Below are 16,460 nucleotides of genomic sequence, written 5' to 3'. Positions count from 1 at the left end.
ACATGATAAGAAGATCTTAGAGGCTCATGTGTTGGAAAAATTAGATACTTTTAAGATTGATTTTCTCTTATAATTGTCGGTCGAGATTTTGCCTCTTCAAACCAAACTTGAGTCTTCTCAAATAGGTTCAAGACATTCTCAAATTTCTCTTCTATTTGATACATGCTTTCTTTGAAAGTATCTAATTCTCCCACTACATGAGCCTCTAAGGTTTTCTTATTATGTTCTATCTTTTGGAAGCGGACATTCATATTTGATAGAACATTTTCTAATAAGAAAACTCTCTCTTCTAAGAAGTTAGAGTCTTTACCTCTTGGTTCAATTGTAAATGCACATTCTTACTTCTCCATTGAGAATGAATAACATCTTTTTCCTTTTAGGTCTTAGCATACTCCATAGTCACACCAAAAGTCATTTCCACAAATCACTTGTGTTTCCTCTCAAATATTACTCTTATATCAAATTGTCATGATGTTGGGCACATTCCAATGCAAATAGGTCGGCACTTGGATTCACTCAACCTCTTAAATTAAGACCAAGTCAGCTTAATTCTCAATATTTAACCAAAAAAGCTAAGAACACAAGATAAAGAAAGCTTTATTGAAAATAACACTTTACTAACACAAGTGTTTTTTTACAAATGGTTAACACACCCAAATTCTAACCGTTATCTCCTTTTGTAGTCATCCATCTTTTAAATGGACGATTAAAATTAAATCTAATCAATGGTTTAGATTGAATGTCCAGAATCTTAGTTACAATATCTTACTTATTATATTATCTAAACTCGTCTAGAGTCTTCTAAACTACTTGATATTCTTATATACATGCTCACGTTCTTTTAGAATATTCTATTACCTTCTAAAATTTTCTAAAACCTTCAAAAGTCTCCTGGAACTTTCCGGAATGTTTTAGAACATTTTGAAACTAAAGGATTCGCAAACATTTGTTCAAGGTTGAAACAACGGACAAACAAAGTGATTCCTAATGAAAATAAAAGGATTTTTTTCTTTGTTCGAAAATGCAAGAGAACAATCCAAAATGGCACATAATAGACACTTAACATATCTACATATTTAGGGTGCGTTTGGTTTGCGTTTTTATTTTTAGTGGTTTTTGTTTTCTTAATTTTGTGAAAAAAAATAAAAATAGTGAAAATAATAAAAAAAATTTCTGTTTTTATTTCCTGTTTTCACTTTTTCTTTCATAAAATCTAAAAAATACAAAATACTGAAAATAAAAACAGAAAATGAAAATACAACCTTAATAATCGACATGAATACTTCTCGTTAGGCTTGAATCGAGGGACTGGCTTATCTCAACAGTTTCAGCCTTTAATGACCTCGCAACTAACCAAAAATAAAATGTACAAACTCAAAAGATTAACTTATCTGATATCAAAATCATTGGTGATGCATTTGGGGAGTTTATTCAGTGATTTATTTTAATTTTACTTAAATACAACTAGCTTTTAAAAACATCAGCCACTTGCTGGTAAAGCATTTAAGATTGACTTGTAACATAAAATATTAACTTAAACGTTCGGACAAGGAAGTCTTATTTTTCTCGCTCGTCTCCTTTTTCATGACAAATTCAAACGAGAACAAAGTTTCGTCCTTTGCGGGTATCACGTAACATTAGGTTTTGCTGATAGCTTATGTGCTCCAATAATAATAATGAGCAATACAAGATATAATTCTATCAGCACAAAATGATCATTTTAGTAAATAGAATCCAAGATCCCAGTTAAGATCAATAACCACAAAATCCATGTTTTTCTAAGAATTTTGGTCAAAAAGAGAAAGAAAAACTGATTCTAAGGATGTATTGATGAGTTTGCATTTTAGAAAATTTAGTGAAGGGAAGAAAATCATTCTCCTTTTAAATCAAAACTTAACACAAAACACCATAATCCAATTTGACTCGGACCTTTTCTTAAATCCAAGCACTTCATTAAACAACTAGGGAGACAAGATGGTAAATTTATTCTTAAGTTCGTGGTGAACTCGCTACATACAATTAAGCCAATGGTACTGATCCAAAAGACATTCGTATTACTAAGTCCAGAACAGTTAAGGCTACAATGCACAAAGGTGAACTACAGTACAATAACTAACAACAAGGGAAGCTCAAGTAGCTGGTCCAGCATAAACCAAAAGTAGCCTATCTTATGCACAGTCAACATATTAATTATATAGGCCTCCCCTACCAATGAAATATCACATTTCAAGTCTGCACGCCAATTTCAGTCGTCGTCATCGTCATTCTCATCTTCCCCCTCGTCGTCATCGTCATCCTCATCCTCCTCTTGATGGTCCTCCTGGACAGAGAATAAAATGATTCAAAACCACCTTTCAAATTTTGGAGCTTGTAATCTAGTAAAGGATATACAATCCATGCCAACGGTTAGTTTAACAAAGACATGTAGAGGCTATTAATAGAAAGGGAAAACTAAACTAGCTTCTCCTGAGGTTTTTGAAATTCATTGTTGCTCCCTTCCTTCCTTGAGATTCAGGTAAGTTAACCCGTTACCTTTGTAAAACGTGGCACTAACATCCTTATAAATATAATTCTAACCTCCCTTAAAAGATGAGAGGTGTGGACCAATAGAGGGGATTTTTAGTAAATTTTACCGAACCTTAATATAATTTTCCCTAATGAAAAAGAATCAAACATATTTCAAAGGCAAGAAACAAGACCATATGTCATTTATCCCTTGCGAGAATTTTCCTTCTCATTTTACATTTCAGAATTAGCAGTATAAGCCAAAGAAGCGAAAGCAACTCTATCGAGATTATTATTTATATTCCAAACCCTTCTAATAAAATTATCCTGCTCCCAATCCTACTTAACGGTTCAGAGAATACAAGCCAGTTAACATGATGAAAATTAAAAGAAAAGGACAAAGGGCATAAAACTACCTCTGCACTGCCTTCTTCCTCGTCATCATGCACTTCAGATTTGGACTTGTCTGATTCCTCATCTCCATCATCTGCTGAACTTGCCTGGAAACATTATAGAAAGTGAAGCATGAAAATAGGACCATTAAAAGCGCACACAGAACAGTAAAAAAAATAACGGCATACTCACCTGCTTTTTATTATAAGCATTCATTTGTTTTTCATAATCAGCCTTCCTTTTTTGAGCCTTGGCTTCATAAGTAGCTTTTTCCTTTTCTCCATTCCGATCATAAGTGTTAGAATATTAAACAAAATAAATCCAATATTCAATACAATGATGTCATTACAATAATACGGGTACTTGATATGGTGGATTCAATAGAAGTCGTATTTCTATAGATGACACACCACTACTCACAGAATTACTATTCAAATTATCTCTGAAAGCATCTATAGACATTGCAAATAGTAAACTATTTAACAAGAGTAAGTATTTGCCATTATGTATTGAAAAAGATTGAATCCCTTACAGCTGGACTCATGGACTTCCATTTTTCTCCTCCAGCTTTACCAACCTTCAATCAAAAGAATGCCAAAAAAACTTAGATGCTAATTCAGAAAAGAAACAGCAGCATACAAAATGATGGATTTTAACAAGTAACTTACAGCTGATACAGCCTTCACATGAGGATTTTCTGCCTTGAACGTCTTTCTGAACTCCTCACTATCACAAAGTAGGAGATAAGTCAGATGGTTCTCTAAAGGAGCTATGAGCTACAACTTGAAGTAACAGAGACTCAAAGATTTGGATACAAACAGGAACACAAAGAAAGCACTTGGCGGCCTTTTGGGTTTGTTGGGATCTTTCTTTGCCTTCTTTGACCGTGCGCTACTCTTGTCAGGCTTGGCAGCGGCTTTTCGCTTTCCTACCTTTCTATAAACAACAGAGATATATGTTCCATCACTACACTATTCCTGTAACAGCTGTTTCCACCATGAATTATGCATAATCAGATATTAATGGAGATTTTAAATATAGAAGCAAGTCCCCAGAAAGACCACCCTCATGCACATACACATATATAGAAAGTTATATGAAACATCAAAATACTCCAACAATCCACATTAAACGCGATGGCCACAAGAACTAACCGGTCATCGACAGCCTTCAACACTTCCTTTGGGATCCTCACGGTCCCCTTGCCCTTCGTCATCTTCTAAGTCCTGTACTAAGATGGTCTACAGTCGAAGAGTAAACACTAAACAGAATCAAGAAATACCCAACGAAAAAATTAGCCAAATCCATGGTACAATATGGCTTACAAAGTTTGGTAAATGCATCCAGGAGATGTGTTTGGTTGGGGGATAAAAATGGAACAAAATTTTCACATATAGCTTCGTAATTTTACACGCCAAACTCATTTATGAAAATTTACATCTCACTTTTACCCTCTAACCCACACATACCCTCTCATGGACATGTGTGGTTAGAAGAATATTTTTACATTCTTGAGAATTTTACACCAAAAATATCTTTAAAAATACTATTTGTACACTAAGATTTGGTTTGGTAAAGTTTTTACTTTTTAAAAGTAGCTTATAAAAATTAGCTTTTAAAAGATATAGCATCTATGTTTGGTAAATTAAATTAAAAATGACTTTTAATAAACACAAGCAACAAGAAGTGTGTTTGGTAAAATAACATTTAAAATTTTAAAAATACTATAATAGACATTAATGTAAGAATTAAATTTGGATATTAATTAATGTATGAGGTTATATTTATATTAGACTTTTTAATTTTCATAAGCAAAAGCCAACTTCAAAAAGTTCCTCCTTAGGTGCTTTCAAAATACTCCTAACTTTTAAAAGCTGCAATTCCAAGGACATGAGTTTTTTAATTTACTAAACACAATGAGGTGCTTGTGCTTTTGAAAAGTACATGCACCTCTTCGAAAAGCTTTATTAAACCTAAAATTAGCCACCCAAATCAGCAATCATATATTTTCATACAAATACATGTGTTAGTTTAGCTCATTTTCGATGTGTATTTTGTATTTCAATATATATTCTATACTAATGGCTGATTTTAGTGACTAATTTCAGTATATATGTAGCATAGTTGAAAAATCTTATATTGGAGTAATTTTACGAGGTAAGATTCCAGAAATTTGAAAAAATTTCAGGAACCACATGCCTTCCAAGGGTCATATATGATATATCCACCCTAGCTGCCCACCACACACATCAATTTTACATGTAAAGTGTTTGTAGCCACAGCATAATTCATACAAATACAGAGTCAAACAATTTCAGATAGCTTTCCATTTAAAATTCATACATCAGATATCAGGGTAATCATCATGAAAATTAGGTATGGAAATTAACATCAAAAGCGGATAAACATCATATAATTCTGAATTCATATATATCCTAACTCAAAAATATCTCCTTTTCAAGTCCAAAAATACATAATTGTACCAAAAAAGTTGGGAAAATCATCTGATTTTTCGTTTTCTGAAGTCTGAACTACCAAACAGATATTAAGCAAAGAAAAAAACAAGAAAAAGGGGTTTACCTCACAAGGACCAAATAGATGAACTTCAACACGCGAAGCAGAACCGAACACACAAGCTGAGAATCAAAGCGAGAAAGGCTAAGAACAAAGGAAGAAGGTAAACAAGTACAACCGAGTAATGACCGGAACAGCCGGTGACGGGCAGAGAGAGACTTGCAAGTTTTAGTAACTTGACATGAGTCAACTCATTTGTGGAACCTGCAATAGCCGGTTGTGAAAGGAGGAAGATATTTATGATGAATGAATATCATTAATTATTGTTGTGACTGCTTTTCCAATATTAGTTTAATAATTTTGTAAGACACGACCAGAGTTTGCAGGCACTTGGCATCAGTGTGAGTGGGGGAATAGAGAATAGGAATCCAAATACTGTGGATCCAATGATCCGTGTGAAGTTATGGGTAATGGGAATTCAATCCAATGATCAATGTGAAGTCCAAGATCATAATAAGAGGGAGAGAAACGACAAAGCCATGCAGTGTGGCGGGTCCATTTGAGTTACTACGTTTACCCATAATAATAAAGGATACTGAGTAAGGATTTGACATATCAAATCAACGTTTACATCCAATTTAGATAAATAATTTAATTAAATTATTTAAAAAAAATAATTTAAATAATAAATAATTATATTAAAAATAAATTATAAATAAATTATTTTATAGAAATGTAATAAAAATAGTAGTATTATGAGAGAAATTATTTTTTTATTTTTTATAAATTTTTAAATAATTTTTTAAAAAATTATAATTTAAATTTAAAAATTACACCAGACATTAATACTACTATTTTCTATAATAAAAACTCAAAAAAATATTTTAAAACTTTCTAAACAGACCTTAACATAACAAAAATATTTGGAGCCAACTTAGTCTCATACGTGGTTATAATTTTTTTTCTTATTTTTATTTGTCTTTATTATTTTTTACTAAAACAAATATATAATATAAGATGTAATATATATATATATATATATATAATTATATATATATATAATTATAAATATTAAGTTAAATAAGACAATTTTGAATTATTGTCTTTCTAAAATTATTCTAACCGAATAAATAAGTAAAAATTAAAATAGGTTCTTTTCTTATTTTGTTATATCAAAATTGAAAAGAAAATTATAAAGATTAAAGTACAAAGTAATTATTTTATAAAGAACAAAACTCTATTTAAATCTCTGGTTATAAAATAAAAAAATTTGTAACATAACTTAAGAGAAGTATAACATTATTTTTATCCATTATTCATACTTTAATATTTTTATCGGTTAACAAATCAAATAAATGAATAAAAATGTTAAATAATTTGGTATTATTATTATAGAAATAATTGTTTATATTCTATTTACAAAAATAATGTAACAAACAAGAATTACAGTAAAAATCAATACTAAAAGAAGATATCAATAACAGAAAGTTGCAAAGCCCAAAAAATAATCATAAATTGAATGAGATGTAACGCAAATTGAGAGAAAACGATGAATTGGAGGAGAGGTCGATGAGAGAAGGAGATGATCGAGGAATTCAAGAAGCGGTCGGCGACAGTAGGTATTTGCCTCGTCCCTTCGACTTGGTATGAGGTGGATTTTTGGCGGGACGCGGTCTTTGGCGGGTGGAGTTAGATTTAGGGAATACGCGCCGCGGTATATATATAATTTTAACATACAATATATAATATTCGTAATATATGTAAAACAATTAGTAAACTGATTAATAATGTTGTATTATTTTTAAGGTTTTTTTTTTAAACAAATGAGCTCAACACAATAAAGTGAAGCGAAAAGAAGAACAAAATCACAAAAAAATAACACCCAATGTAACATAAAATAAAAAGTATCCCCCAATGTTATCTCCGATATTGCCATCAATAACAAAAGTGATCCACACTACTCCACGCTTTATAACTGGTAACTGATCTATGAAAAACTTTTTTACATAAAACAGATCAATGCAAATGGGGTCCTGGGAATGTAAATGGGGTCTTGGGCATGGTACTTTGGCTGTTAGGCATGGCACTTGGTGTCTAGGAGTGTAACGCAGCGTTTGGGCCCTCTCCCAAGGTGTTACACGCTAGTTCTGGGCGTGGTACTCCATGCCTATTTTCGCTGTTTTCCAAGCTGAATAGGTGAGCGTCATTCGTGGCCCAAACTAAAAGTCCACTATGGACATATGCATATTGTTTCGAAACTCTAGATGCTAGCTTTCCAATGCCACTAGAACTGCCTCATTTGGACCTACCTAGCTTAAGTTATGATCACTTAAGTATGAAGATGTTAGGATTGATAACATTTATAAATTTGCTCCCAGTGACTTGCCTTCCTTTAAGCGTGACACGCTAGCTTCATAAAGTGGCACGCTAACCCCTTATTTCTTCATGGGCATGGCACGCCTTGCTCTAGGAGTTGCACGCCAGCCTCCGAATGTACCAAGGGCATTTCACACCTACACCATAGTGTGGCATGTCCTGCCTTCTTCCTCCAAGGTTGCTTAGGCGTTACATGCCCCCTACCACGCTTGCCTCACTCTCCAATGCAGGGCATTTCACACCCTATGTATGGTGTTGCACGCCCCTGCTCTTGTGTCCAAGGCGTTTCACACCCTCCTCTGGCATGGCACGCCAGCTCCATTTGACTCCAAGGTGTGGCACGCCCTACCTTCTTCTCTCCAAGGTGTTGCACGCCAGCTTCTTGCATGGCTTGCATGGTTTTGATATTCACGTACTTGTTTTGGCTCTTCTTGCAATGCTTGCCTCTTCATTCATCCTCTCTTTGCCACTTGATTTTTATCTCTTTAATCTTGTATTTCTTTGAAAACACTTTAAAAATACTTAGCAGCAAATGACACCAAAAAGTAACGAGATTAGTGAAAGATTGAGTAATTAAACATATGGAAATAAGAGAAAAACCTAAGAAAAACATGATAAAAACTACTAAAGATGCGAATGCATCAGTGGTCCACCTCTAAATTTAGTATCCTCAACTATTAATGGGCAATGATATAAGAAACCTTTAAATCCACCTTTCAGTCTAATCTCCGGAAACTCCTCAATCCATTACATACTCAATATAACTCTATCAATACGATTGTAAGATCGGCCTCTGAACCATGTAAACATCTGATCATTCAATGGCAAGTCTACTAACTGCATATCTTGAATCCAAAACTTAAAATATTTTGCACCTATCCTGACCTTTCCTCTCTTCCACCTGTACTACCTCATTAAAATCACCTATATAATATACCGAGACCTGACATAAGTCAGCTATATAACTCAATTCCTCCCATACAGCAAGTTTTTCTACTCTAGTATGAGCACCATATAAACAAAAAGCACAATTGAACTTAGTTTTTAGTAAAACTCTTTCAACACATAACCATCTCTCACCTTTGTAGCAATTATTCATTCTAAACAGCATATCATCCTACATTAATAACAGACTCCCAGACGCACCTTCTAATCCTACATACTCCCATTCCATAGCATCATTCCCCCAAATGCGTACTACGTCAAACTTAGTCACAACCTACATCTTAGATCCAATCAATCCTAACATGTTCAATTTATTTTTCTATTTCATGTCTTTCACCATACTCAATTTTTTAGCACCGTGTAACCTCTGACATTCTAAGAGCTAAAAATCATTTTAAAATTTTACAACACATCTTTTTATGATTTTTGGGTCTGCATCTTCGTGTTTTCTCTTTCTGCTTTGCCAATCTCATTTTTTTTATTAATTTCTATATTTTGTGCTTGGAGAATAGCCATTTTTGTCTTCTTCATTATACTGCACCGCTCTTGACTCAACTGCCAATTTCTATGTTCTCCTATTTTCAAGCATTTGATCCTTTCTCTTCCAATGCCTTCTCATCTCTAGTTCTCTATTTTACATCCTCAATATCCACGCCAACCTTTGAGTCAATCTCAACATTTCCATCATCAAATCCTTCATCATCCGAGACCATACAATCTCCATTGATTGCTTTATTTTCACCATCAACAGATCCGACCCTGCAGACTAAGTTATTTTTTTTAGGCTCTGAACAACTCACTTTCGGATCAGTATCAGACCCATCGTCCCTAGAAAAACTGAACCCCTCCATCACCAACGAAGCAAGGTGATCAATTTCAGTCTCAAGCTTCTGATGTTGGCACTCCGTCAGATGTGTTTCCTGTCCAGTGGTAGAGAAGACAACGTCGCCGTCGCCGTCGCCATAAGCACTTTTCTTGAACGCCGGCTCGTTGGTCCATCTCATTGCTATCTTGCACGCCGCCACTTCCTTCTTGCTTCCCATCATGCTTTCCCTGGAGACAACTGCAGAACCCATTATTTAGAATGGAATCAACCCGATCCAGAATCTCGACGCCCAACCCACATGTTGTACTCACTTCTGCATGGTCTGGGCCTTTGGTTAATGTGATGAGGCCCAATTTATTTTCCCTAGTACCGTTGGCACATCCCATATTATTGGGCCAAGCAATAAGTCTATTTGTGTTTATATTTTTTTTGCCTCAAGACCCCTTTGTTCAACTCATTATTCCACCTCAATAATCCCAACTAACAGTTTTTTTCATATTCCACCTTATTCATATCTTTATAACCCACAAAATCTACACTTTTCTCTAAATCTTTCTGATACGTTACCCTATGATTTTTCTTCTGATTTGAATTTCAATTAATCCATTTATTCAAAATATATTCTAGAATTACCAATCTACCCTTATCCGCATCTTCCTCCCTTGGCCTCACCATCACCAACTCAACCGCCAGATCACTGCCCACTATTGTGGAACTATGGATCTTTTACCGCTAACAACCAAATTCTCTGGTGCTCTTGTAAGACTCAATTTCACCTTCCTCTTCCAGCTTGCAATCCAATTTGTAACTCTCATTGCCAACCTCTTTTACTAGAACATCGAATCTACTTTTGCCTATTGTGATGTGGATCTACTCGTTGATTATGTCCATAACACAAGTATTAATTTGTACACGTCCCACACTGAATGATATGCATGATTCTGTGGCTTCGTCACACCCAATTACTTCTCCCTACTTGCCTCCTTTCATCTTGAATGTCTCCGTTAACCACGTATGCAAAAGAACACCAACACACTTTAGCCACACCTTCGAGTTTCACTTTGTTTCTCCTCTTTCCATCTCCACACACTATAGAAAAATTGCAAAAGGCTGTTCAATTTGAATGTGAAGGCTTCTTCTGCATTCAATAAACTATTAAAAGTCAAAAGTGCTTTGTACGCTCCTAGTTTTTGTACTTGCACAACTTGAGAAAAATTCTTCCCAATCATGGCCTTTAAAGAATTATAATCAATGGCCTTCCTCGTATCGTCTATTAAACTCCTTTGTAACCAGCAGTCTAAGTTCTTTTTTGTAATGGGTACTTCTATCTTCTTTGTCCACCCATTGCCATGCGAATCTTCTTCTTTTTTCTCTTTTCTCAGATCTTTCACATTCATCCCTGAATTTCTTTGAGTCTTTCCTTGTTGAGAATGATGCTTTACAATGTTTGGAACTCCATGAACCTCATGATACCTCTTTATATTCTTTACTTCATTCGTTTGTCGATACTTAACTTCTCCTACTGAAACAACCTTTTCTCACAATCACATTCTATCCATTTTCGCAATAGTCTTCATAGCTCCACCCTTCGCAGTATATCGTATGAAAGTAAAAATATAAATATTACCATTTTTTATTTTCGTGATAGATATATATCATTTATACGTTCAGTCTAGTTGAACAAGTGGTACAATTTCTTCTTCGATATATCTTCAGAGAGATAATCTACAAAAATAAAGAATGACTCATTTTCCAGACGACAATACTCATCTCGGTTCCAAACCTTAGGATCTCTATTATGCTACCTAGTTCTACCCCCACCCTATTTTTCTTTTTCTCATCTCTTTGTGTTATATTTCTTCGTTCTTTCCTATTCTTTTTTTTCTCTGTTTTTGTTCTCTTTTTTATTTTCTATTAATAGATGTTGTGATTTTTCCATTTTTGTTCTATTTTTTAAATGGATCATGTGATTTTGATGTTGAGATCATTTTAGGCATGATTGAATTTGAATGTGTTTTGGTATTTTTGTGTTTGTATTCATTGATGTAATTCTAGAAATATTAAAATTGCTTTGTGTTTACGAAAAATTACAATGAGTGTTATAGAGAGAGGGAGAGAGAAGGAGGAAAATAAAGGAGAGAGAGACAAAGAAGAAAGAGAAAATTATTGTTAGTAAAGAATAGGAAAGAATTTGTCATGTCACACTTTTTGTTTGCCACCTCAACGTTTTTTGTTAACAAGAACAGGAGAAATTGATGTCTAGTTACTTTTGTCAAATTTTATAATTTTTTAAGAACTATTTTGTGGTTAACATCTTTTAAGGTCCTTTTTATCAGCACTTGAATATTTAGGGTACCAATTTGGTAGTTACTTCAAAAATATAAATTGCGGCTTTTAGAAAAAAAATTCCAGTGCTTTTACTTTTATTCATAGTTATCAAAACTAAATCGATAATTAAACTGGTTAAAACATTGGATTACTGGGTCAATAGTTTAATTGTTGGATTACTAGTTGAATAGGTTGATCTAATATAATTAACTAATTGTATAAAATTTTATTATTTTTTCTAATTATATAACATTTTATTATTTTTTTCTTTATTATAAGTATTTTCATTTTATTTTTATATTAAAATAACTATTATTTTTAAATTTTAATAATTTATTAATTAATTTATACCTATCATATTATTATACACTATAAATATTTGTTGAAAAATAATATTGATAGATATCATATAATCATGAAAGGAAAAGAAAAAGTAAATTGTGATTAATAAAAAATTTATGTTTATTTTTTAATTTATAAATATTTAATAAAATTTATAGTTAAATAAAAATATATTTAATTTTAAGAATGAGTGAACTTAAAATTAAAATAAATTAAATAAGTATAAACTATCTACTAAAATGTTTATGTATAGAATATAATTAAAACATATAGCATCAAAGAGCTGCATAGCCTAATGGTAGTTAGGGGTAGCAAACGGGTTAGTCCGCCCTGTCCTGCCTAGTGAGGCGACCGCAAATTTCTAACCCACCCCACTTAATGACGGATTGGTGGGCCAAGCCCAGTAATTTTTGTTTTTAACCATTAAATATTAAAAAATATATAATTTCACAAACATTTCAATAAACTTATAATTTCTAAAGACAAAAAAAATATAATTTTTAAATTCACAAACACTAAAGTCTTTATAATTCTAAATATCTAATAAATATAATCATTAACCAAAATTTTTGAAGCGAAATCATAGAATGACGGGCCCCACAGGTAAGCCCGCCTTGTCCCATCGAAATCTGCCAAAACTCGTGGATTAGGCGGTGTGAGTTAAGCGGGATTTTTTATTATGACGGTCTCAAATTTTTAGCCCGGTTTGCCTTTTTTGGCGAGTTACGTAGGTTGGCCTGTTAAATTTCTGCGCATTTTCCACCTCTAATAATAATGCAGGCATGTAGCAAAGCTGAAGACATAGGTTCGAACCAAAAGCAAGAGGTTGGAGTACACATGGACATATGGACTGCTAGAGCACGATAGTTTTTCTCTGTACACAGTGCTGGGTCATGGCCTTAGACCGGATTAGTTTAGGATTTGTTTCTATATATAATATAATTAGGACATATAGTATTAAAGAGCTACATAGTCTAGTTGTAGTGCAGGCATGTAGCAATGCTGAAGACACAGGTTCGAACTAAAAGCAAGGCGTTGGAGTACACGTAGACATGCAGACTACTGGAGCACGATAGTTTTTTGCAGTACACAGTGCTAGACCAGGTGAACACGCGAGCCGATTAAGTTTGACCAGTTTGTACTGATTCTCACTGGTTCTTTAGCAAAAACGGACATGGTCTTGGATCGAATTGTTTTAGGATACGGTTCATTATTTTTCGGTTGAATTGACCGGTCCAAAAAAATTAATTTTTATTAAAATATTTATAATATAATTTTTATTATATAAATTAATTTTACTAAAAAATAAAAAATATATAATAAAATTAATTGAATTTCTAAAATCTTCTAACCTGATACTCTAATGAAACACAACAGACTTTTCCTTTTTCTCTTCTCTGTGCCTCCACTGATGCCACCTTCCTTTTCCACTCTACCTTACTTCTCCAATTATCTTCTCCACACACATAGTCCCAACTCCTCCTTTTCAGTCTTTACTTTGCCACCTTCTTTTTCAAGCTATTAAAAATTGTGTATGATTGACTTGTATTTTGGAAACTTGAGCAAATAATATTGACTGAGAAAATAAAGACAGTGAAAGATTCAAAGTTGGCACTGTATGGAGAAGGAAAAGGGCAAGACAGCTGTAGTTTAGTTGTGCTATAATGCCCAATTTTTTTCTATAAATAGGATCTTCATGAAGCATTAGTTCCTTGTCTAAAAATATAAACAATTAATAGTTTTTGTGAAATAAAGTCTCTTGTAGTGTGTAATATTGTAGAGAGTGTGTAATGTAAAATTGGAGTATTATAAGAAATACATACTTAATTTTAGGTGGACTCTCTAGTACTCATTAGTTATTATAAATTGTGGTATAAGAGTGTCCCATTGTGATTACACTATATTGTAATTATGATTGAATATAGTAGATATTTTTTGTAGTTTGACCTGTGATTTTTTTCCAACATTGTATGGATTTTCCATGTTAAATTGAGGGTGTTTTTCTGTTGCTGACATAGTACGTATTTTACTATTCAATATACAGGTACTATTCACTGTATAGTACTATTTATGGTTAAGTACTTTTGTCGTCTCTAAAGTCTGAAGTTAAAATCAAAATGGTCTCCAACCTTTTTTTTCTTATTAAAATCACCATCAATGTTAAAAAGTGTTATAAAATCGTCCTTTTGTCTATAAATAACATTTTTCAGACAATTTTGATCTTAAACCAAAATAAAAAGAAAACCTGCCCCACCCTTACCACTAACCCCCTGCATCATCAGTCATCGCCACCACCATCACACTACTCTTCATCCATCAATCTAAACCCATCACAACACCATTCCTTCATCTAAACAACACCAACAATGGCAACAACAACTCAATTTTGAAGTGAGAAGAGAGGAAAAAAGCTTAGCAACAACTCAATGGCAACAATAACTTAAAAGTTATATTTTTCATTCCATATTCATAAAAAACACACCAATATCTCATCTCTAGAAAATAACTAGTACTTATCTCTAGTTTTTTTGTCACTTTCAACAAATTTAATTGTAATTTAAAGATCTCAAAATAAAAAATCAAAACTTTTTTATAAAATAATAATAATTCTACAAAAAAACTGATGTATATATTCTTAAAAAAAAGGAAGAACGAAGAATATAATAAGAACATCGAATAAGGAAAGAGAGCAAGGAAAAAAAAGGAACAGGAAACTTGAGGCTGTGAAAAGTGTGGCTGAGTTGGTCTGTCGGTGGAGTAGGAGAACCAAGTCGAGATTCAACTTCAAAATGAGATCTTTGAGCTTGACACTGAAGTAGGAGACCCGAATCGGCAGCCTGAGCTGAAACGACGCTGTTGATGTCGATGCCGATATGATTGTCGTTGAGGTCTAAGGAGGGGCCGAGATCACCGAGGGAGAGGTCGTCATGAGAGATGAAGAAGGTGAGGTCAACGCCAATGGAAGAAGGGTTGAGGTTGGTAATGGAGCGGGAGAAGAAGGTGGTAGAGAAGGAGGCAGCGGCGAAGGTGTTAGGGTGGCAGAAAGGGAGAGAAGAAAAATTGGGAGGGGGGAGTGGGAGGAAGTTCGAAGAGAGACTAGTCGAAGGAAGGGGATAGGGTGGGAAGAGAGTGAAGAAATACCGGGGGTAGGGGTTGTTTTTTTTAATATTATTTTTATTATTGTTAAAGGTAATTTTTTGTCAAAAAATTAAAATTAAGGTAGAAAAATGACGATTTCATAACATTTTTGTAACATTGAGAATGATTTTAATAAGAAACAAAATCGGGGGGCGATTTTGATTTTGACATCAGACCTTAGGGACGAAAAGAGTACTTAACCCTACTATTTACTTATGCGGTTATTGTTCACCTGTACAAAATTACATCACTTATATTTTTGTTTGCTGTATTTACTAGTGATATTCTACATCATTTTTTGGTGCGCTTCCACTTACGCTCATAGTATTTAATATGCTAAGAGTGTACCCGACTCTGATTACCCCTAACACGAGCTGCGTAACTACTCTGCTCCTCTTCAGTCTACCTCCTTCTGCTTCTCGATCTCCTCGATCATCTCCTCTCTCTTGGACCTCTCCTCCAATTCGCTGTTTCTCGTCGATTTCTCCATATCTCATCCTTCTCACCGTTGCTTCTCGGGCTTTGCAACCTTCTGTCGTCGATCTCTTCTCCTAGTACTGGTTTCTGATGTACTTATTGTTTATTATTTTGTTTTTGTTGATGCTATTTAAAGTTTAACACTTCTTGTTGCTGTGTCTTGCATTTTAAACCCTTGTTTACTACATTGTTATTGCTACTGCTGTTTCTTACATAGTACTATTAGTTTTGCAGCTGCAATTTTTTAAACAGCCATTGGTGTTATTGATGCTGTGAAAACCCTCATTGTTGATTCTATTTTATTATTTGCAAAATGATGAAGTTTTACCAATGTTTTGAAAACTAGTTCGAACCGGTCCGATCGGTCAAATTAGAAACCAACATGCATATCGGTTCGGCTAGTAAGCATAATCGCCAGTGTAAAAAACCATTGGACCTCTGAATCGGTTGAAAATTGCCCGGTTTCAACTTTGACATAAAGTGGCGCCATTTCATCATATAATTAATTAAGAAAAACCTAACGTAAACCTAATTTCCCTAACATGCATCTCCTCCTTTTCGAGCTCTCCGCTCCTCCTTCACTCCCTCGGCAAAAGAAAAATAAAAAATCACATCA

The 16,460-nt window shown here is 33.7% G+C and overlaps 1 protein-coding gene across 2 annotated transcripts; it reads right to left on the bottom strand.

The window, feature by feature from the left end:
• Nucleotides 1-2,034: 2,034 nt before the first annotated feature.
• LOC112797013 (HMG1/2-like protein) lies at nucleotides 2,035-5,909 on the bottom strand. Of its 2 annotated transcripts, none has more exons than XM_025839740.3 (8): nucleotides 5,479-5,909; nucleotides 4,053-4,139; nucleotides 3,718-3,834; nucleotides 3,567-3,624; nucleotides 3,431-3,475; nucleotides 3,091-3,171; nucleotides 2,922-3,005; nucleotides 2,035-2,320 (listed from the first exon to the last, which is right to left on the bottom strand). In XM_025839740.3, the coding sequence occupies exons 2-8, from the start codon at nucleotides 4,112-4,114 to the stop codon at nucleotides 2,246-2,248; spliced, it is 522 nt and encodes a 173-aa protein (XP_025695525.1). In that variant the 5' UTR covers nucleotides 4,115-4,139; nucleotides 5,479-5,909; the 3' UTR covers nucleotides 2,035-2,245. The 2 variants fall into 2 exon arrangements, with proteins under 2 accessions (XP_025695525.1, XP_025695526.1); XM_025839741.3 differs by having other exon boundaries at nucleotides 4,053-4,159; nucleotides 5,479-5,897.
• Between the last annotated feature and the right edge of the window lie 10,551 nt (nucleotides 5,910-16,460).

This window comes from Arachis hypogaea, chromosome 4 (genome assembly GCF_003086295.3).
Source record: "Arachis hypogaea cultivar Tifrunner chromosome 4, arahy.Tifrunner.gnm2.J5K5, whole genome shotgun sequence".
In the NCBI taxonomy this organism is placed as follows: Eukaryota; Viridiplantae; Streptophyta; class Magnoliopsida; order Fabales; family Fabaceae; genus Arachis; species Arachis hypogaea.
This window is presented reverse-complemented; position numbering and strand designations above follow the sequence as displayed.

Excerpts from the sequence above, each read along its gene's own strand:
- LOC112797013 (XM_025839740.3), bottom strand. The coding sequence starts at position 4,114 with ATGACGAAGGGCAAGGGGACCGTGAGGATCCCAAAGGAAGTGTTGAAG. Across the intron at positions 3,476-3,566 it reads ATGTGAAGGCTGTATCAGCT|GTTGGTAAAGCTGGAGGAGA; the intron begins GTAAGTTACTTG and ends TTTTGATTGAAG. Across the intron at positions 3,172-3,430 it reads GGAAGTCCATGAGTCCAGCT|GAAAAAGCTACTTATGAAGC; the intron begins GTAAGGGATTCA and ends AATGGAGAAAAG.